Source organism: Lycorma delicatula, chromosome 1 (genome assembly GCF_047948215.1).
Source record: "Lycorma delicatula isolate Av1 chromosome 1, ASM4794821v1, whole genome shotgun sequence".
In the NCBI taxonomy this organism is placed as follows: Eukaryota; Metazoa; Arthropoda; class Insecta; order Hemiptera; family Fulgoridae; genus Lycorma; species Lycorma delicatula.
The window spans coordinates 366101182-366120389 of NC_134455.1; the positions used below are offsets into that span (position 1 = coordinate 366101182).

Below are 19208 nucleotides of genomic sequence, written 5' to 3' on the forward strand. Positions count from 1 at the left end.
ATCAGATGGGTGGATAGTGACAAATGAAGAGGTATTGCGGTAAATTGATGAAGAGAGAAGCATTTGAAAAAAATATAGTTAAAAAAAGAGAAAGACTTGTAGGCCACATATTATGGCATGCTGGAATAGTTGCTTTAATATCAGGGAGACATGTAGATGGCAAAAATTGTGCAGGTAGGCAACATTTGAAATATGTAAAACAAATTGTTAGGGATGTAGGATATAAGGGGTATACTGAAATTTAACGACTGGCACTAGATAGGGAATCTTGGAAAGCTGCATCAAACCAGTCAAATGACTGGTTAAGACAAAAAATATATTTCTAACATTATTAAATACATAAGTCGAAAACTGAAATTTAATAATTTTAAAAGTGTTAAAAACAAAAATACAAATGATTTACCTACATTGGTGTGATCAGCTTTGAAGCAACAAGTGATTTTTTTACCATGGATTTAGCTGAAAACTAGTGTGAACATGGAAATTCAATCGGAAAGTTAAAAATCCAGCTTGTTTTTTTAAGTGAATTGATTATAATTTTCAATTGGAGGAAGTTTTGAATACGATAAAATTTTTACTTTTTTTTCAAATAAGGCACTAAGTTTAGTTATCTTAAATTAAGTAGATGAACAGTGTTCAGTGTTTAAAAAACTAAGTTGATTATAATTCTTTTTCTTTTCTTTTTTTTCAGGGATTTCAGTTGACACATTCACTTGGAGGAGGTACAGGATCTGGTATGGGTACATTATTAATATCCAAAATTCGTGAAGAATACCCTGACAGGATAATGAATACTTATTCTGTTATGCCTTCACCAAAGGTAGTCACTGATTACACATTATTAATATGTTTAAAACTAGTGTTCATATTTGACGTATTTTAGAAATTAGTTACTGAATATTAGATTAATATACATACACCTGTATAACTTTGAATAATAGAATGCTATTTCTCTTAGTTATAAATCAGTTTTTGAAACTTTAAAATACAGGTTTTTATAACATAGAGCCACTAACAAAGGATAGCAGCTCATTCATAACTCATACTTGTGTTAAAAATATCTCAATATCTCAACTGTTGTCCTCCAATAAAGAGAATGGATGAATGGTTACTTTTTTTAGATATGATTATAAATTTCTAATTAGAAGATCATAAAGCAATTACAACAATAATCTTTTCTGCTAAAAACACCTGTGAACTTTTTTAATATGTTTTATGTTTCAAAACAAAACCAATCTGCCATTTACATGGCTCACTATTAAAACTGTAAAATGCAGGAACTGATGCAGTAAACAAAATTTACTAATCAGTATTTGATTATCATTTCTATAGGAAATAACTACTTTATTTTTTCTACTCCTTTTCCTTTATATTCGTAATAAAAAAAATTCTGTATAATTAGAGAAAGAGAAAGTGTGTAATTTTGTAGAGAGTACATGCCTCTACAGTGCCTCACACAAGGGCTTTTTTTCTTCTTTTTTTCCTGTTTAGCCTCCGGTAATGACCTTTCAGATAATACTTCAGATTATGAATGAGGATGATATGCATGAATGTAAATGAAGTGTAGTCTTGTACAGTCTCAGTTCTACCATTCCTGAGATGTGTGGTTAATTGAAACCAACCACCAAAGAACACCGGTATCCATGATCTAGTATTCAAATCCGTGTAAAAATAACTGACTTTACTAGGACTTGAACGCTGGATCTCTCGACTTCCAAATCAGCCGATTTGGGAAGACGCGTTCACCACTAGACCAACCCGGTTGGTCCCTCACACAGGGCTGTCTAGAAAGTAACTTACAGTTTGAAATAAAAAAACCAACTAGATAAAAAAAAAAGAAGAAATTTTATTATATATTTTTGAAAGGGACAATCTTAAACTGTTTTTTTACGTAGTCGTCACTTAAATTGAGGCACTTATCATAAAGATGCACAAGCTTTTCTGCCTTAGATTTTTGGCACCTATCTTTCACCAAACTTGTGATAACCAAGCTTCCCCAATACAATTTCATGTAGTAAACTTCGTGAAATTTGGGGGAAATGAAGCGAGAGTTCTATAATCGTAATGGCAATTTTCATGAATTTTATCGTTGATTTTCACCGTCAGTTCATCAGTCACAAGGCTAGGCCGACCACTGCAGTCCTCATCATGAACATTGGTACGGACATTTTTAAACTGAATGCACCATTATCTCCCTGCACCTTCACTCATTATTCCATCTCCGTACAACTAACAAAGTTGTCGATGAATTTCAATTGGTTTGAGGTTTTTTCCAGCAAAAACCTAATCACTCAACGCACCTCACAACTTGTGGGATTTTCTGTTGAAGCGCACATTTCACTAAATCACAATGAACAAAGTAGAAAAATAACATTTCGCACGCTACGATAGCTTGTTGTGTACTGAGTGTAGATGAGGCATGACACCAAGATGGCACCACTATCCCGATCCATCTCCACACTAGGTACAAATGTAAGTTACTTTCTGGACTGCCCTTGTATATGTTAGAAAATGTTTTTAAAAAGTATTAATGGAGATGGTTCTATCTCTTGGTTGCCAACAATCCCAGGATGGATCTCATACTATTAGACTAATACATATGGAAAGTAGGAAGAAAATATCAGGATAAATCACCATCATAATTGTAAACATTTTGCCAAAACTTATTCTGTGGATATTAAGGAAAGATAAATATGGGTACTAAAATTTGAATTTTACCCACGATGCGACTATGTTTAGATTTACAAAATAGTTTTTAATCCAACTGCATTACACTTTAAAGTGAAAATTATAAAAATCTACACTTATAGAAGTTGTTGAAATAACATTCTTTATGGATGAGTGTATACAATTTAGAACATTCAAAAGTAAAAGAAAGAATTTTTTAAATGTTGTTGATCACCACATTACTTATGGTCATGAAAAAACAAATACAGAAAATAATCTTCAAATATTAGATGTAATTAAATAATAATATTAATAAACTTTAACATTAAAACAATTATATTTCCAAATTTATACACCAACACACACCTATGCACGATTGGATAAATTGTGAACAGAGAAGTATTTAAATTGACATATTTATTGTAAATAGCTAGGCTAAACTGTAACCAATATTTAATTCAGTTATTCATGACATGTATAGCAAATTTTACATGTAACAGTGATAATGTAGTGCTTAATATTGTACTGTATTCCAGGTGATGAATTCATGGTTTTAAAAAGCATATTATATAAATTGTTAAGGGTAAATTAAGCTTGCTGTTATGGTATGTTCATACATGATTTTTAGTAACTATTGCTATATATTTTATGGATTTTATTATTGATATATATTAGGATATTTATATTACCTAAAATATTGTAAATAATTAAATATATTTATTTTATTTAGCTTGATAAATGATTACATGTTATCCTAACATGATGTTCATCACAAAAAATAAGTAATTAGGAGACGGCCTATAATTATTAATAAAGTTAAATAAATTTTGCAGACTACTCAGTATATCAAATTATTACTCCATAATATACATTATACTGTGATAAATTCCAGGCGATTGAACAACATAACATTCAAATTGAAATGAATATATATATATATATATATTTTCTTATAGCAAATAAGACACAGGTTTTAAATGATAAAAAAGCATATAATCACTTTAATATATATTTACTTATTTATTTATATATATATATATATATAAAATTCTCTCTTTAATCATAAAAATTTTTAGAATAAATTTATTGGTTGATCAGTATGATGAACTGAAGTTTATTGATCTTGAAGTTATTTCATTGAAGGGAAGTTTACTAAAAATGCTTGTTGATTAAAAGGTATTTTTTTTCTTTTTTTACTTTAGGTGTCAGATACTGTTGTTGAACCTTATAATGCTACACTATCTGTCCATCAATTGGTTGAAAATACCGATGAGTCATATTGTATCGATAATGAAGCACTCTACGATATTTGTTTCCGAACATTGAAATTGGCCAATCCAACTTATGGAGATCTCAATCACTTGGTATCACTCACTATGTCTGGAGTCACTACTTGTCTAAGGTAAAGCACATTTTTATGAGGCATACATCTTAAAACTGTATTGTTACATTTAAATTGTTTATTTAATTAGTAAATGTTGTATTTACCTTTAACATTAGCTGTATGAAACACTTGCAAAATCACCATTCTCTCAAAAAAATATTTGGCAACCATAATAATATTATTTTTTACATTTTTATTTTACTAAACTTGACTACATTGCTCTACTGAAAAAGTGTTGTTAAAATAGAGTAATTTTTAATTTTGCAAAATGATATTCATAATACATTTACTGTAAGAAAATATAATTAATTGATATTGATATTTTATAAATTAATTGATCAAAATACATATGATTAAATTTAACTTTCTTGTTAATAATTAAAACAATTAATAATGAATCATAAAAAGTATGTGATTCTGTAATTTACTATCCCTTTTAAAAATACTAATAGAATTCAGCTTGGATGATAAAACTAAAAATATAATTAAAACTCTAACAAACACAACTTCTAAAATTAAATTTTCAGGTGAAATTTCTCATTTTCCACATAAAAACAGGAGTAAGACAAAGTGATGAACTCTCACATATACTTTTCAATTCTGCTTTAGAAGAAATCCATAAAGACAGAAACAAACTTGAAGAGCAAATGTCTTCCCAGATGTTCTGTATGTATAAAAGAACATGTCCTGATTTATTAATACCCAGCAAAAACTACTGAAGAAAGATTGCTGAAAATTTGTATACATGTCTTACGGTGTAAGTACACACTAGGAAAGAATTTTTTGAATTCCAAGTTTAAAGGGTTAAAAATGGAGTAACAATGAAATTTAATATTTTCTGAATTTATCAGTAACAAATGAAGATATCAAACTGATTTTTGGTGTGTGTAATCTTCATGTGAATGTATAAAAACCAATTTCTAGATTTTTCAAAATTTGATCTTGAAAAGGATGAAGAAAATTTAAAAAAAAATTGAAAAAGGTTGTGTATTTTCCCCATTTCTGACTATTTAAAAGATATATTCTCTAAATTAGAGCTTGCAAATACTCTTCAGATAAATATCTAAAGAGAATTTTTGAATTTTGATTTTTTAAGGGATGTGACAGTGAATGGTGCGGAGGCACAACTAACACAGCCACTGTTACTGTATGTGCCATAGGACTGGTTGAAACTGCCTCAAGTTAGCTAACTAAAAAACATAAAGTAAGATTAATATAAAAAATAAATAAACGAGAAACTAAATATGGTCTCTTCATAGTGGTGTTTGTTGGTTACCGCTAAGAACCAGGCAAAATACATTTCTACCTGTATGAAGTATGGGTAATCAATTATAAGTAATATTTGGGTCCTGTACTGACTAAGCTGTTGCTCTGAAGAAATTACAATACACTGATAGTTTTTATAAATTGAACAGGCTTTGGTTTTAATTTTTCATTATTATTCTCACAAGCATTAGTTTAATGAACTCAGCAAGACCTAAGGGACAGAGCCCTCTGGATAGATGAGAAGGGCTTGCTTCACTTGACCTGACCACTGACCAGTTAAACATCCTTAATCATGACAGGAAATGCAAGTAACCATATCGAAACTGTAGCAGGTCTGCAAGTGTGTGTTTATATATATATATATATATATATATATATATATATATATAATTAATATAATTACTAATTAATAATAATTATAATATTGAAATATTAAAGTATGGGATTATGACTGTGGAAAGCTGGTTATATATATACATATATATCTATACACATTGTGTATGTATATATTAGAAATATTAGAAAGATTTTATATATATAGATACAAACGTAAATTCAGCCTAATGAATCTGCAGACTGAATTTTATGGGGACATTCTTATAAATATTATTTAAGTTGGTAATACATTAATAAGAAATTTTTAATAAATTAGATAATCAGTACAGTACTGTGTTGACATATTTAACAGCATGTTAAAGATTTAAAATAATAATGTTTTAAATTTTTAAACAATTTTTTATTGATTAAACAAACATTTGCTCTAAAAATTTTAACGTATCATGTATTTTAATATGTAAAGTAAAAAAGGAAAAATTAAAAAATGATTGAAGATGGGCTTAGGCTCTAAAGCGCTTGAAAATGAAAAAAAAAGTAAGGTAAGAATGTTCTATAATTCTGTACTTTGTGGAGTGGCTGAATAAGTTTATATTTTATACATATATATATATTACTGACATTGAACATCTGGGTTGTTGTTCATATTGGTACATTTGTGGTTTCTTCCTACAAAGTGTTTGCCAATTATTGATGTTATGTTATTATAGAGATGTTTTATTTGTAAATTGTATCTCTGTTTGAAGTTGTATACCTTCTATCCAATTTGTAAACTTCTGCATTGGAAACAGTTTAGTTTTTGTAAATCATCTGTAGAAATGCAAATTTATTTAAACAAAGAAAAAATGCTTAGCGTAATAAGCTATTAAAATTTGTAATTTACTTTTGTACAATCAAACATTATTTTAATCAGCAAAATAAATAACAAAAGTCAAAAGACATGCTGAAAAAAATTAATAATTTTTTTTTAGATTTCCAGGCCAACTGAATGCAGATCTTCGTAAACTAGCTGTAAACATGGTTCCATTTCCTAGGCTGCACTTTTTCATGCCTGGATTTGCACCACTTACTTCTAGAGGTAGTCAACAGTATAGAGCTTTGACTGTACCAGAACTGACACAACAGATGTTTGATGCTAAGAATATGATGGTCGCATGTGATCCACGACATGGAAGATATTTAACTGTTGCTGCTATCTTCAGGTTTGGCTGATTTTACGTAGCGTTAAAAAATTTTAGTCTTAATTCTTTTAAAAGAATATTATGCAATCCTTGTTTATATAAGGTGTCAAAAATTTGGAACTTTTGAAATGCATAGTGGCAGCCATCTACAGTTAGCAACACTGCTTTATGCAGAGGAAATCTTGCCACTCAGTCATCACAGAGCAGTGGAACGATCAACAGTGTGCTTTCACCATAAAAATGTATATTGAAAATGTAAATGAATATTGAGGCTGTAAGCGTTTCAGTCGTTCAGAGCCAAGTCTTTCAGTTCTTTAATTTGATTGTCCCAAGAGAGTGTTCACCGAATTCTTCATTTTGACTTAAAATTTCTTCCTTACAAGTTAGTGATCTTGCAAGAACTGAAAGAGAACTATCACCAGTTCCACTTTGATTTCTGTCAAAAAATTATGGCAACTATTAACGAGGACAATGAATTTCTAGACAAGCTGTGATTTTCAGATGAGGCACATTTCCATCTTACAGCTATGTGAACAAGCAGAATGATCATTACTAGACAGGCAGCAACCCGAATGAAGTTCCTGAACAGCCTTTAACAGCAGCATGGTAACAGTGTGGTGTGCAGTTTCATCACAAGGGGTCATCGAACCGTACTTTTTCAAAAATGAGGAGCAGATCATGATTGTCACTTCGGATTGTGTTCACATGCTGCAATCTTTTGTTACACCTGCAATGAACAATTTCCCACACCAGTACGAAGCCTGAAATCAACAGGATGGTGCTACATTGCACACTGCAATGGCAGCAGTGCAAGAATAATTTGGTAACTGTGTCATCTCAAGATTCAGTGACATTCTCTGGCCCCCAAGATCATTGGATTTGTCAGTTTGTGATTTTTTCTTGTGGGAATTCCTTAAGAGTGCAGTTTATAAAAATCAGCCAAAGTCACTGGATGAATTGAAACAAGCAATTCAAATGTATATACTGGCAAATATAAATATAATGTTTTTTATTTCTATATAAGACATATTATTTCTAAGAAAGTTAGTAGCTTCATTAACTCTCCCAGTAAAATTCATCAAAATCATATATTAATTAAATTTATTAACTGCATTTTTCTAACATTAATTTTCATTTTCTACTTTTGTATATATATGTATGTAATATTAACACTACCATAATAATAGTAAAAAAATATATAACCATTTACATAAAAACATGCATGTACATACGTACAATAATTAATTGCAGGGTGGCTACATTCTATGAAAAGTGTTGCAAATACATTAATTGTAAATAAAAAGAATATAAATAAATAGAAAAAAAACAGTAATAGTTTCTTTAAAGAATAAATATACTTATCAGATTTTACAGTAAATCAAATCTAAAGACATGTAGGCATAGAACAGATCATGCCAGTCAGACTGTAAACAACCTGTCTGCGTTTTAATATTTTAACATGCTTTTTATCCAAAATTTTATATTTATGCTTCTGATAAAGCAGAAGTTTCTACAAATTACTGAACACACAGAAGTAGAGAAAAAAATAATAAGGATAAGTAAATGAAATGTTTATTTTTATAAATTATATGTAGATATTCCAGGTGCACATACCTACTTAATTTTTCTAGTTATTTGATTAAAATCCTGCTTTAAGTATTTTTAAATGAAATAAGAATCTATTCCGTTCATAAAGCTGATTTCTCTGAAAGTAGTGGTATTTATTATGTTCTTGCAGTGAACAGCGTAACGCATCATTTCCACAGCTGAATGACACTGAATTTCAGTATTTTAGCATACCAATTACCAATAAAGAGCCAGTATGTTGCAAACCAGTATATTCAGCTCATTGAAAAAAAGGTAGAAAATTACTTCGTTCAAATTTCCCTAGCATTGCTGACTTGAGATCTCATTTCTTCAGAATAATTTGTTGAATTCCATAATAACTAATTTCTCAACACAGGTCACCAATAACCATTTTATTTATAACTCACAGACAAATTTTACAAGATTCCATTTTAAAAGTATGTGTAATAAACACTTTTTTACTAGTAATAAAATTCATTCTTATGGTAAATTTTCAAAATCCTCTTTATTTTTTTTTTTTATGGCAGATTTATTTTATGTAAATTCTCTAATGTATAAGTTTATGTAAAAGTACAGTATTAATTTTAACCTATCTTTTTATTCTCTATTAGGGGTCGCATGTCAATGAAAGAAGTAGATGAACAGATGATGAATATTCAAAATAAAAACTCTTCTTATTTTGTTGAATGGATTCCCAATAATGTAAAAACAGCAGTTTGTGACATACCACCAAAGAATCTAAAGATGTCATCAACCTTCATTGGAAATACAACTGCCATTCAAGAATTGTTTAAACGTATATCTGAACAATTTGCTGCTATGTTCAGACGTAAAGCTTTCCTTCATTGGTATACTGGTGAAGGTATGGATGAAATGGAGTTCACTGAAGCAGAGTCAAATATGAATGATCTTGTGGCAGAATACCAACAGTATCAGGTAAATGATGTCAGGAAAAAAATCACAATAATAATAAGTGCTTATTACAAACCTATCTTAATAAAGATCTATGCTAGATATGACTTTCACTACCCAATTGACGAGGTGGTCACGGTTTCTCAGTCAAATGGTCCTAAGTACAGTTCTCAGTGTAGTTAAGCATTTTTCGTTAATCAATTGTTGATATCATCATATCACTTGAAAGGGCTGTAACAATTGAGTATTTGTTGTAACAAAAATAAATAATTCCTATATTTTGTTTCATAGTTTTCAAAATTGTAGATAAATTCCAGTATTCTATTAATTGTTATGGTACTGATAAAGTAGAAACCAAGAAATCAGATACTTCCAGAAAATTCCGGAATATCTATTCTAAAATAAATAAAAGGTATTTTTAGAGTTAGAAGAACAGGAAGCCCATCTTTGACTGATAGAGATGTAGGCCATTAGTTTTTCTTTTTGTCCAACTATATAGAGATCAAATAGTTTGTCCCATTAAAAAAATTGATAAATATAAACTAATAAAGAACCAGTGACCTCGTCAATTACTAGAATGTTGTTCCAAATGAAACAAAGAGATGACTGAAAAAAAATTCTTTTTATATTCATGGGAAAAAAGGATGATGAATATGGAAAGTCAGGAAGGAATCAATATATTCATGCCTCTGGTGTGGAGTATCTTTATTACTTTTCTTCTTTTTGTTTGAAATCATTTAAATAAGGTGAATTACAAATTGCCAACTTCTATAGCAGTGGCAGCCTATCATCTGAAATGTTTCTAGTTCAAATCCTAGTCAGGTTTAGTTTTCATTGGGTACAAAATTTCCATATCACATTCTTATGCAAAAACTTTGAGCTTATGTGGTGACTTAATCATTTATTAACATATATATATATATATATATATATATATATTTGCAGCATCTAAGTAAAAATATATTATTTGATGTTTTCTAAATTTTATTTTTTTCTGTTGGAATATTCCATTTGTTTTACTCTTTCATGAGTTGATGCTGTCTAGTAGTTATAATGAAATTATTAAGAGATATAGAGACTGCTGTAATGTTCATAAGTAAATGCTGAGAATTTCATCCATTGAATAAAACTATGAACTTTTTGTAGATTTCCCTGACAGAAATCCATGAGCATTGCTTTTTTAAATAAATAAGATAAAATATATCTGTAGCAGATATATTTTACATTCACTCATGCAACATAAGTCACAGATTTATGTCTGCTTTTGAATCTACATTATTGCAGAACTTTCAAACAAATTCTGAACAATCTATTTTGTCAATGAAGGATGATATGTTCAGTGGTCTGATAAAAGCAGCCACTGCCATGAGCCAGATCATTTAAGAATTTCCACCTTGACATTGATTCTTTTGCATTTTCTAGTTTGTTTTTGTACAATTTAGCATGACTCATTCTTTACATTAGGGTCAGATGTTTCAATATGTTTACTTCTATCTGGTTCATTTTAAATGATTAGTAATTTTTATTGAATGCTATAGCCATTTATAGAAGGCATCAGATTCTTCAGATATAAATATTGAAAAAATTTATGTTTTTGAATTAAAATATATTTAAATTATTTGGTAGATAATTTAAATATTGGTTGTGTTTATAAATACAACACATTTCTAATTAGGATGGTCCTAATGTTGGCCTAATTCATGCCAATATTATTATTATTACTGTAAAAACCCTCAGAAGCGATGGTAAACATACTTAGTCAAGATTTAAAGGGATAGCCGAACTAGTAGTGCTCATATACACACATACAGATAATTAAGACAGTAGCTAGACAAAAGTAATATAAGAAATAAATATAAGTCCATTATATATTGAATAATAACAATGGTTATAAATGATTATAATTCTGGTCATAAGTTTGCAAAAAAAAAAAATTCATAAAATTTTGTACGTAAATATTTGGGATGATGAAAGTATGACTTGGTAAGTACTTAGTAATGATGTAATCTGTTTCATTTATTTATTTGTATTTACTTTAATTATTTTTAAAAACAAAGTTATCAGAACTACCCAGGTTCAAATCTGAGAACATAAATAATTTCATTTATTTGGATGAACATTGGTTGCAAGATTTAATTAAAATAGTACTGTTCAGTAGTGACATGCACTTGAGCATGTGTAAGACTAAATACTTTAGTCAGGTAGTAGTATCCAATATATTGTGTAGCAATATAATATGAACTACAAAAAAATAGTTAAGTAGAAATTTGTAACTATTTTAATGATTAAATAATAGCCTTAGTAGAAAATCCATAATATATTACTTTCAAAATCATTAATGGCTTTACTTAAACATACTGATCGACTGATGAATTAATACACACAAGGAAGAGATTTAAGACTGGATGAAGGAGATATTTTACTAGCATATTTTATTAAAAACTTGTTTAATATTAACCAGTTAACTTTTAGGGTAACAACTTTATGTACAGCAATATTTTTAACTTGCAATGGTTCACAAAGATGATATGTATGGGGATAATGTACATTTTAAGAGCCAAACATCAGTATGACCTTGAAAGAAGAGTAAATAATCTAAACTGATTTTAAATTTTTCTGATTTTTTTGCATTTTGTTGATAGTTATTAAAAATAAATAAATACGTTACAAGCAAATTTTTTTAAATTTTTTTTATTAATTTTTGAAAATGTTAATTCAATATTAAATTTTTCAGGAGGCAGTAATAGATGATGATTACAATGATCATGAAGTTGAAGGTGAAGCCGAACATGAAGAATTAGACAATGCATATAATTAAGGACTCCAATGGTACATAAAAATATTATCATTTATTAAATACTGCTCTGTATTTATTAAATACATTTATTTATAAATATTTATTAACAATCCAAATTTACATAATATTGAAATAATAAAAATAAATTACATAATTGTGTTTGGTAATTAATGCATACATTGGAAAATCTGTGTGTGACCAAGAATTGCTGAGAATTAAAATACAATACAAACAAAAAGAATAAAAATTCCTTGCTCTTTGTAAATTATGTTCAAAGGTTAATTTATACTCACAGATGTCGGTTATGTAAAAGATTTTGTTAGTTATTTTAATAAAGTAGAACATCAGTAATAGTAAAATAGAAAACGAATTCTATTTATTAAAACTTTTAATTATCACAATTATAATAAGAACATATTAATTAAACATTTTAAAACAAATCAACCTGGTTGTAATTGTTCAACCTGGAGGTTTCCATAAATTTCCATAAGACTTTAAATAATTTTTTTTTATAATTTCTTTAATTATGATTTATTATTTATATATATAAATACATCACTAAAACTAAGGTAATGAAATATGAAAGAAAGGGGAGTAATGAAGAATTAAACATTAAGGTACATGAACACAGTATACTTAAGAAGGAAATTTATTTTTCATTTAGGTAATAAACTTACAAAAATTGCAACAAACTAATGGAGATTTACAAAGCAGACTAAGACAAATAAGAAAAGCTTCCCAAAAATGTCTGTTAATATTAATAAATATAGATCAATAAATAGAAATAAATTCTTAAAAAATGTTTATGTGTAGTGTAACACTTTATGTTGGTGAAATATGATCAGAAGAAACAGGAAAGAGCTTTTGAAATATACTGTTACAAGTGGTTGTTGAAAATTAGGTGGGTCAATAAAATTTGAAATATAGAGGTCAAGATAAATAGGAGAGAGAGAAATTTGTAGCAGGATCTTGTAAAGATATGAACTAGGGGATTGGTAAACTGTCAGGGAGTAGACTCGCATATTTTCCAGTACTGGAATATTTGATTTTGTATTATAGCTTACCATAAGAATAGGTTCACAGCCACAGGTGGCTGGTTATATGACAATCTTATGAAAAAGCACATTCATTTTGATGAGTAAGACTTATCTTTTTCATTTTATTTGTAGTGACTTATTTTGTCTTGACTGTTTGTCTACAGAAATCTGAAAGCAAGGATAATTTTCATGGAGTTTCTGTTTTATAATTTAAGTTATATTTTTTATCAACTCATAGATTGTTCACAATGTTAATAGTCACAAAAATATTTAATACATGAACATTTGAATAATTTAACATTTAACAGTTGAAACATCAGAGAAAAAATGTTTTATTCATTGAAATAGTCCAATTTTGATACACCCACACAACTATAGAGCAACAAAATCTTAGCGTATGGGTTAGTGTCCTCCAAAGTGATGTTTTTGCTTGTCTTATTGGGGTGTCATCTGCAGTCTGGTGTTTTTAAAGCCATGTTTTTTGATATGGCTTTCTGTCTGCTAGATATAAATAAACGGTCATTGACTCACAGCGCTTGCTCAGTATTGTAAAACATGTTTTAGGCTATAGTTCATCATGCACCATTTAAGGAGGTGATAATATCTTTTATTAAAAAATATGATAACAATGAATACTTAATGTTAAAATAAAACATAGGCCTAGCTTTAACTTAAAACCAATTCTGTGTAAAAGAACAATTTTTTATTACTCCAAAAACACATGAGAATGAAACAACATTTCTGGCGGGTTCTGCACCAGTGCACCCCTGATTAAGAAATCCAGGTTTAGTTAATTCAGTGATAGAAGGACATGTAAAACTATAAATAAACCAAAAGTTGGAATATAAAAAATTCAATCAAAAATGTAAGTAAATTATAGTACAAGGGCTGTTCAGAAAGTAACCTCCAAACTATAAATTTTGGCTATAAATAAAAAACCTGTATAGATAAAAATATTTTATTATAAACAAATTAAAACTACAGCTTTTAACTATTTTTCAATATAGTCACCATTAAATTCAAGCATTTTTCATAGTTTTTCACTAATTTACAAATACCTTCATAAAATTCAGCCGCCTGGGAACCTAGCCAACCTTTCATGATATTTTAAAGTTCACCGTCGTCATCAAAGTGCTGCAAAGCAAATCATTTCTTTACACGAGTGAAGAGATGAGAATCACACAGCGCTAAGTCTGGGTTGTAAGGGGGATGATCAAAAATGCCTCATTGCAATTGACTCAGAGGTACTTGAGTTCTTCAAGCACTGTGAGGATGAGCATTGTCATGCATAAAAACAACACCCAATGACAGCATACCAAAGTTTGTTCTGAATGACTCATCTAAGTTTCTTCAAACTTTCACTGCAGACTTGTGTCGCACTTCGATGATAACAACAAACTTCAAATTATCATGAAAGGTTGGCTAGGTATCCAGATGGCAGGCATCTGAATTTTATGAAGAAGGTAAATAAGAAAAACACTATACAAATGCTTGAATTTAAAAGGTGACTATGTTGAAAAGTAGTTAAAAGCTGTAGTTTTGGTTATATATAATAAAATATTTTTATTTATGAAGGTTTTTTATTTATAGCCAAACAGAGGTTACTTTCTGAACCGCCCTTATAATTATTTTTTTGTCATCTGTCAGTTGACTAGATTGATGTTACTCCCTTTCTTTTCTGTTCTTGCTTTTTTAAGCTCAATTTATTTACACTATGATATAATATAAAGGAGGCAAATCATTTTTTACATTAAAATATTATAGTTATAATAATTGCATTATTATATAATAATGTAAAATATTATTTGCCCATTATGATGACATTGAAAAATAAAGAAAAAATTTATGCAATTTACATGATGTACATTTAGCGAAAGATTCTTTTAGAACTATCATTCATTCTTCAGCCTGAATTCATTTACTTACAGATATCTCAAGTTCATGATAAATACATTCCTCAGAAATACCCAATTGACAAAACATTTGACATTTCAAAAGTACATATTTTACCTGAATAGGTACACATTTATAAATGAAAAGACAATGATAGAAATTGAAAGTAAATAATAAATAGTTTCTCAGTAAGCCAGAAAATAAATAAACCCTTAAAGATTATGTAATAGTATGCAATAATTAAGTTTTTGTTTAAAATGTATGGCAAATTGTTCTGGATTTCGAAAAGGATCAACCTCTAGAAAATAATATATAATAAGAATAATAGATAATAGAATCACCATAACGAGTTAAAGTTAAGTTAGAGTGATTGAATAAGTCATGTCTTGAATTCTGCATTATTATAATTTGGTTATCTTCTTTCCAAAAGGGAAAATGCTTACCCTAACAAATTTTTTCTTTATAAATAAATTTTTATCTTGTTTATTTTTAAGTTCTTTTTATGAATGTCTTTTCCTGTCTTAGTTTTTAGTAGTTTTTGGTTTGTTTTCTTCCTTCACAAAAGAAAAGTAACTAAATATTTTTATCTTTCTTGCTAATAAGTTAAAATGTGATGTAATTATTTTAAAACTAAATATAATAATGATTTTACTGGTACTGACAGTATTATGCTCTTATTAATTTATTTATAAAAACAATAAAGCAACTTTGGTCAGTTATTACCAAAGTTGTATCTTTTATCTTTTTACAATTACTGTTATAAGAAATATTTATAAGTAAAGATACATAAGTAAAATTAAATCTCTATTTTACAATAACAGATAGTAAATTTAATCTACATTACAATATGAAAAATCAAATCACCTACATTTCTTATTTCAGTTTTTATAAATAATTTTCTTTTTTTTTATTTCAGAGTTGTAGTGTGAAAAAAACAAAAAATTCAAAGAAGTTATAAGATGGATGAAAATAACTATATTATCAAATTGAAGATTTTAATTTGAAACTGGTTTTAATAAGAAGTCTAATTTTACAGACTGAATTATATGTGAACTATTTAGAAAACATTATTGATTTTTTACTAATGTTCTTATATCATTAATTTTAAAAATAAACGATTATTGTATGATGCTATATCTAAATATGTTTATGATTGTATGAAACGTAGTTTTAATTAACCAAATTTAGTGGTTAATGACTACAGCAGTAGATCATAATCATAGTTAGAAAAAAGTGATCATTGGTAAAAATATTTCCTCTATTTTTTTCTAATTCACTACGTCAGGAAACTGAATATTGACTAAAGAAAAAACTAATACACCAGTTAACAATTACACTGACTAGAATAAAACCAATGACAATTTTACAGCCTTATTTATTGTTTAGGTTGACCCTTAATAAACACTTAATTTTTAGATCATATTTTTTCCATAAAATAAATTCAAGAAAAAAAAATTAATGTTCATTTCAATTAAAAAAATAATATTAATAACTATTATGAATCTTTTACATTTAATTTTCAATTAATTTTTTTAATAATAGATATTTGAAAAATATGGTTTCTTTTAATGTCAGTTCATTCACTGGTCATTTAATTTACTAAAACTAGAGAATATATCTAAACTTCAACTAAATATAAAAATAATAGAATACAAGTCATAAAAATAAGATTTAATTTAAATCTTATTGCTATACTAAAAGGTTTAAAAAAACCAGTAAAAATAACAACATTAAAACAGTAGCAACATTAAAAAAGTTATTTTCTATTTAAAATGGGGAAATAGGTTTATTTTTTTTAAATCTTTTAAAGTGATTTCTAAATAGTTCTTTTATTCATCAAGAGTTTCAGCAGATGTTCATTACTTAAATATTATAGTTTATTTATTTATTCATATCTTTCTAATAGTTTTATGATTAATTAATTACTTTATATATTACATTTTTTATTCGTAAAATTTATATTTTAAGATTATTACATTTAAATATTATACTTATAATGCTTGAGAAATTTAAAGGTTATATTAATAGTAAGTTTATATAAAAGTAATAATACCAAGCTAACCAGATTAAGCTGATTTAGGAATGATGGGCTTTATGCATATTGATCTTGTGTGATAAACTCTCCTCCACTCATAATCCTATGAGTTGGTAAAAAATAAAGGTCAAGAATCACATTTGCTTGGATTACCTGTTAAAACATACTATTTTGCAATAATTATTTATAATGATGATAATAGAATATATATTTATTATATAATATGCTTAGTTTTAAGGAATTTTGTACACATTTTGTATATCAAATAAATAAATTTTGTCAACAATTGACATCTGATGCATCATTCTATGTTTTATGTATATCTTTTTATTTATTTTTTATATCTATCATTTGATTAACTTGGTGGAAATGTTTATATAAATTGCACTGTAAATTTCATTACAGATGAATCTAAAATATGACCTTTATTAGAAATAAATTATGTATTTATTACAAAGAGTAAAAAGAAACATCATTTCACTTGACAAATACCTAAGCTTCAGGCAAGGTTTTTTTTACATACAGCCATTAGTTAGAAAACAAGATCTCCAAAAAATACTCATTAGCAGACCTGTTCCAATCAAACCGCAAAGGTTTTAAGAATGCAGTAATTAAATTTTTCCCCATATCTTTAACATAAATTCAATGAGATCTAGTCAAAACCCACACATTATTTTGCTGAAAATCAAGGATAAGGAAAAGTGGCGGATAGTAAGAAAGGAAAAATATAACCACAGAGCATCCGCAAAATAAGGTAAATTAGCCCACCAAAGAAATAGTTTGTGGCCTCACAAAAATAATGGGTGCCATCTCTCAAAATACTGTGGTAGATTGGGGTCACTTTCATCCAGGATGAGAGCAGCCAAATTTTATGGCATGTGGAGTTAGAATGTAATTGAATTGTGAGCCAGTCTGTCACGTCCTCAAAGGAGGATAAGAGATGATGGAAATGTTCAAGATATCGGATTTTTCAAATAGTTTGATTCTGACTTACATTGATCAAGAATAACAATTTCCCATTTTGATTATAAGATTAAGATACACATAAAGTGCTTGTAAGGAAGGACTGAAATATCACTATGTTAAAACCTGAGCATCATGGTGACATTCAAAATAAAGATTTGATGTTGAAAAATCTTTCAACATTCTAGGTGACCATTTCTCAACCTGTAGGGGGGTTACGACCCATTGGGGTTGTGAAATTAGCCTACTTTCACAACTAATACATTACATGTAAACAATAATGTAATCATTTTATGATAAAAATCATTCATTATAAACATTTTATTTACTTTATATTTAAATATACATGTAAAGAAAATATATTAATGAAATGATTGTGTTTGTTTTTCATTTAAAAGTTGCTGCATACACAAGATCTATGTTAGAAACACACAAAAGCAAATTGTTTTCCTATATTTAGTTTTTTGTGCAACCATAGATAAAAAACCCTTTTCATAGAGGTCTTACCTCTAATTTCTATATTCACTTCGATGAGCAAGCCAAAATGTAGCTAAATCTTAAAATATGGGTTGTAACATTTGAGAGTAAGAGAGGAAACTTTACCCTGAAAATATGAAGCTACTGCCCCTTTGGAATATAAATTATTTTTAGTTACAAAATAAGGTGCAGGCTCATTACGCCTAATTATAAGATCCCTAAAAAATAATAAAATCCTAAATTTCAAGATTTTATATATGGCCTGATGCTCAGAAGTATAAGTTAGATCGTGTTTTCCTCTCCTTCTCCCTTTCACTCTCTTGATCCCTTTTCTTGATTTTTTTTATCTTTGATCTTTTCTTCTCTGGATACCCAGATATTTGCGTATTGGCTCAGTTTCCTCTGTCATAAAAACAATTTCTGCTACCCAGTTATGCACCTACTTTCTTATTAGCACTTATTGGGTAACAACTCTATCAGTAGTCTTGTTAGAAAATTCTTTTCCTGTCAATGGGTTGTATAAAATGTCTATCCGTGCCTATCATACAGTGTGGCACCCAGGCATCCATGTGTTGAGAATCAAAATTCATTTAATCAATCAGCTGATAGTATTAGAGTTGATAGACATTCTTATGAGGAGATGGAGTGGAAGTGAGAGTAGTGGGGAACGAACTGT

General features: G+C 28.2%; 1 protein-coding gene across 1 annotated transcript in view; it reads left to right on the forward strand.

Annotated features, from left to right (window-relative positions):
* The window catches only part of LOC142317254 (tubulin beta-1 chain-like), a 160325-nt gene extending 142929 nt beyond the window's left edge, over nt 1-17396 (forward strand). Inside the window, exons 4-9 of the mRNA XM_075353661.1 lie at nt 692-820; nt 3870-4069; nt 6622-6852; nt 9030-9354; nt 12065-12159; nt 15974-17396. Coding sequence (XP_075209776.1) covers nt 692-820; nt 3870-4069; nt 6622-6852; nt 9030-9354; nt 12065-12148 — 969 coding nt within the window. The 3' untranslated portion in view covers nt 12149-12159; nt 15974-17396. The remainder of the gene's footprint in view (nt 1-691; nt 821-3869; nt 4070-6621; nt 6853-9029; nt 9355-12064; nt 12160-15973) is intronic.
* The last annotated feature ends 1812 nt before the right edge of the window (nt 17397-19208 follow it).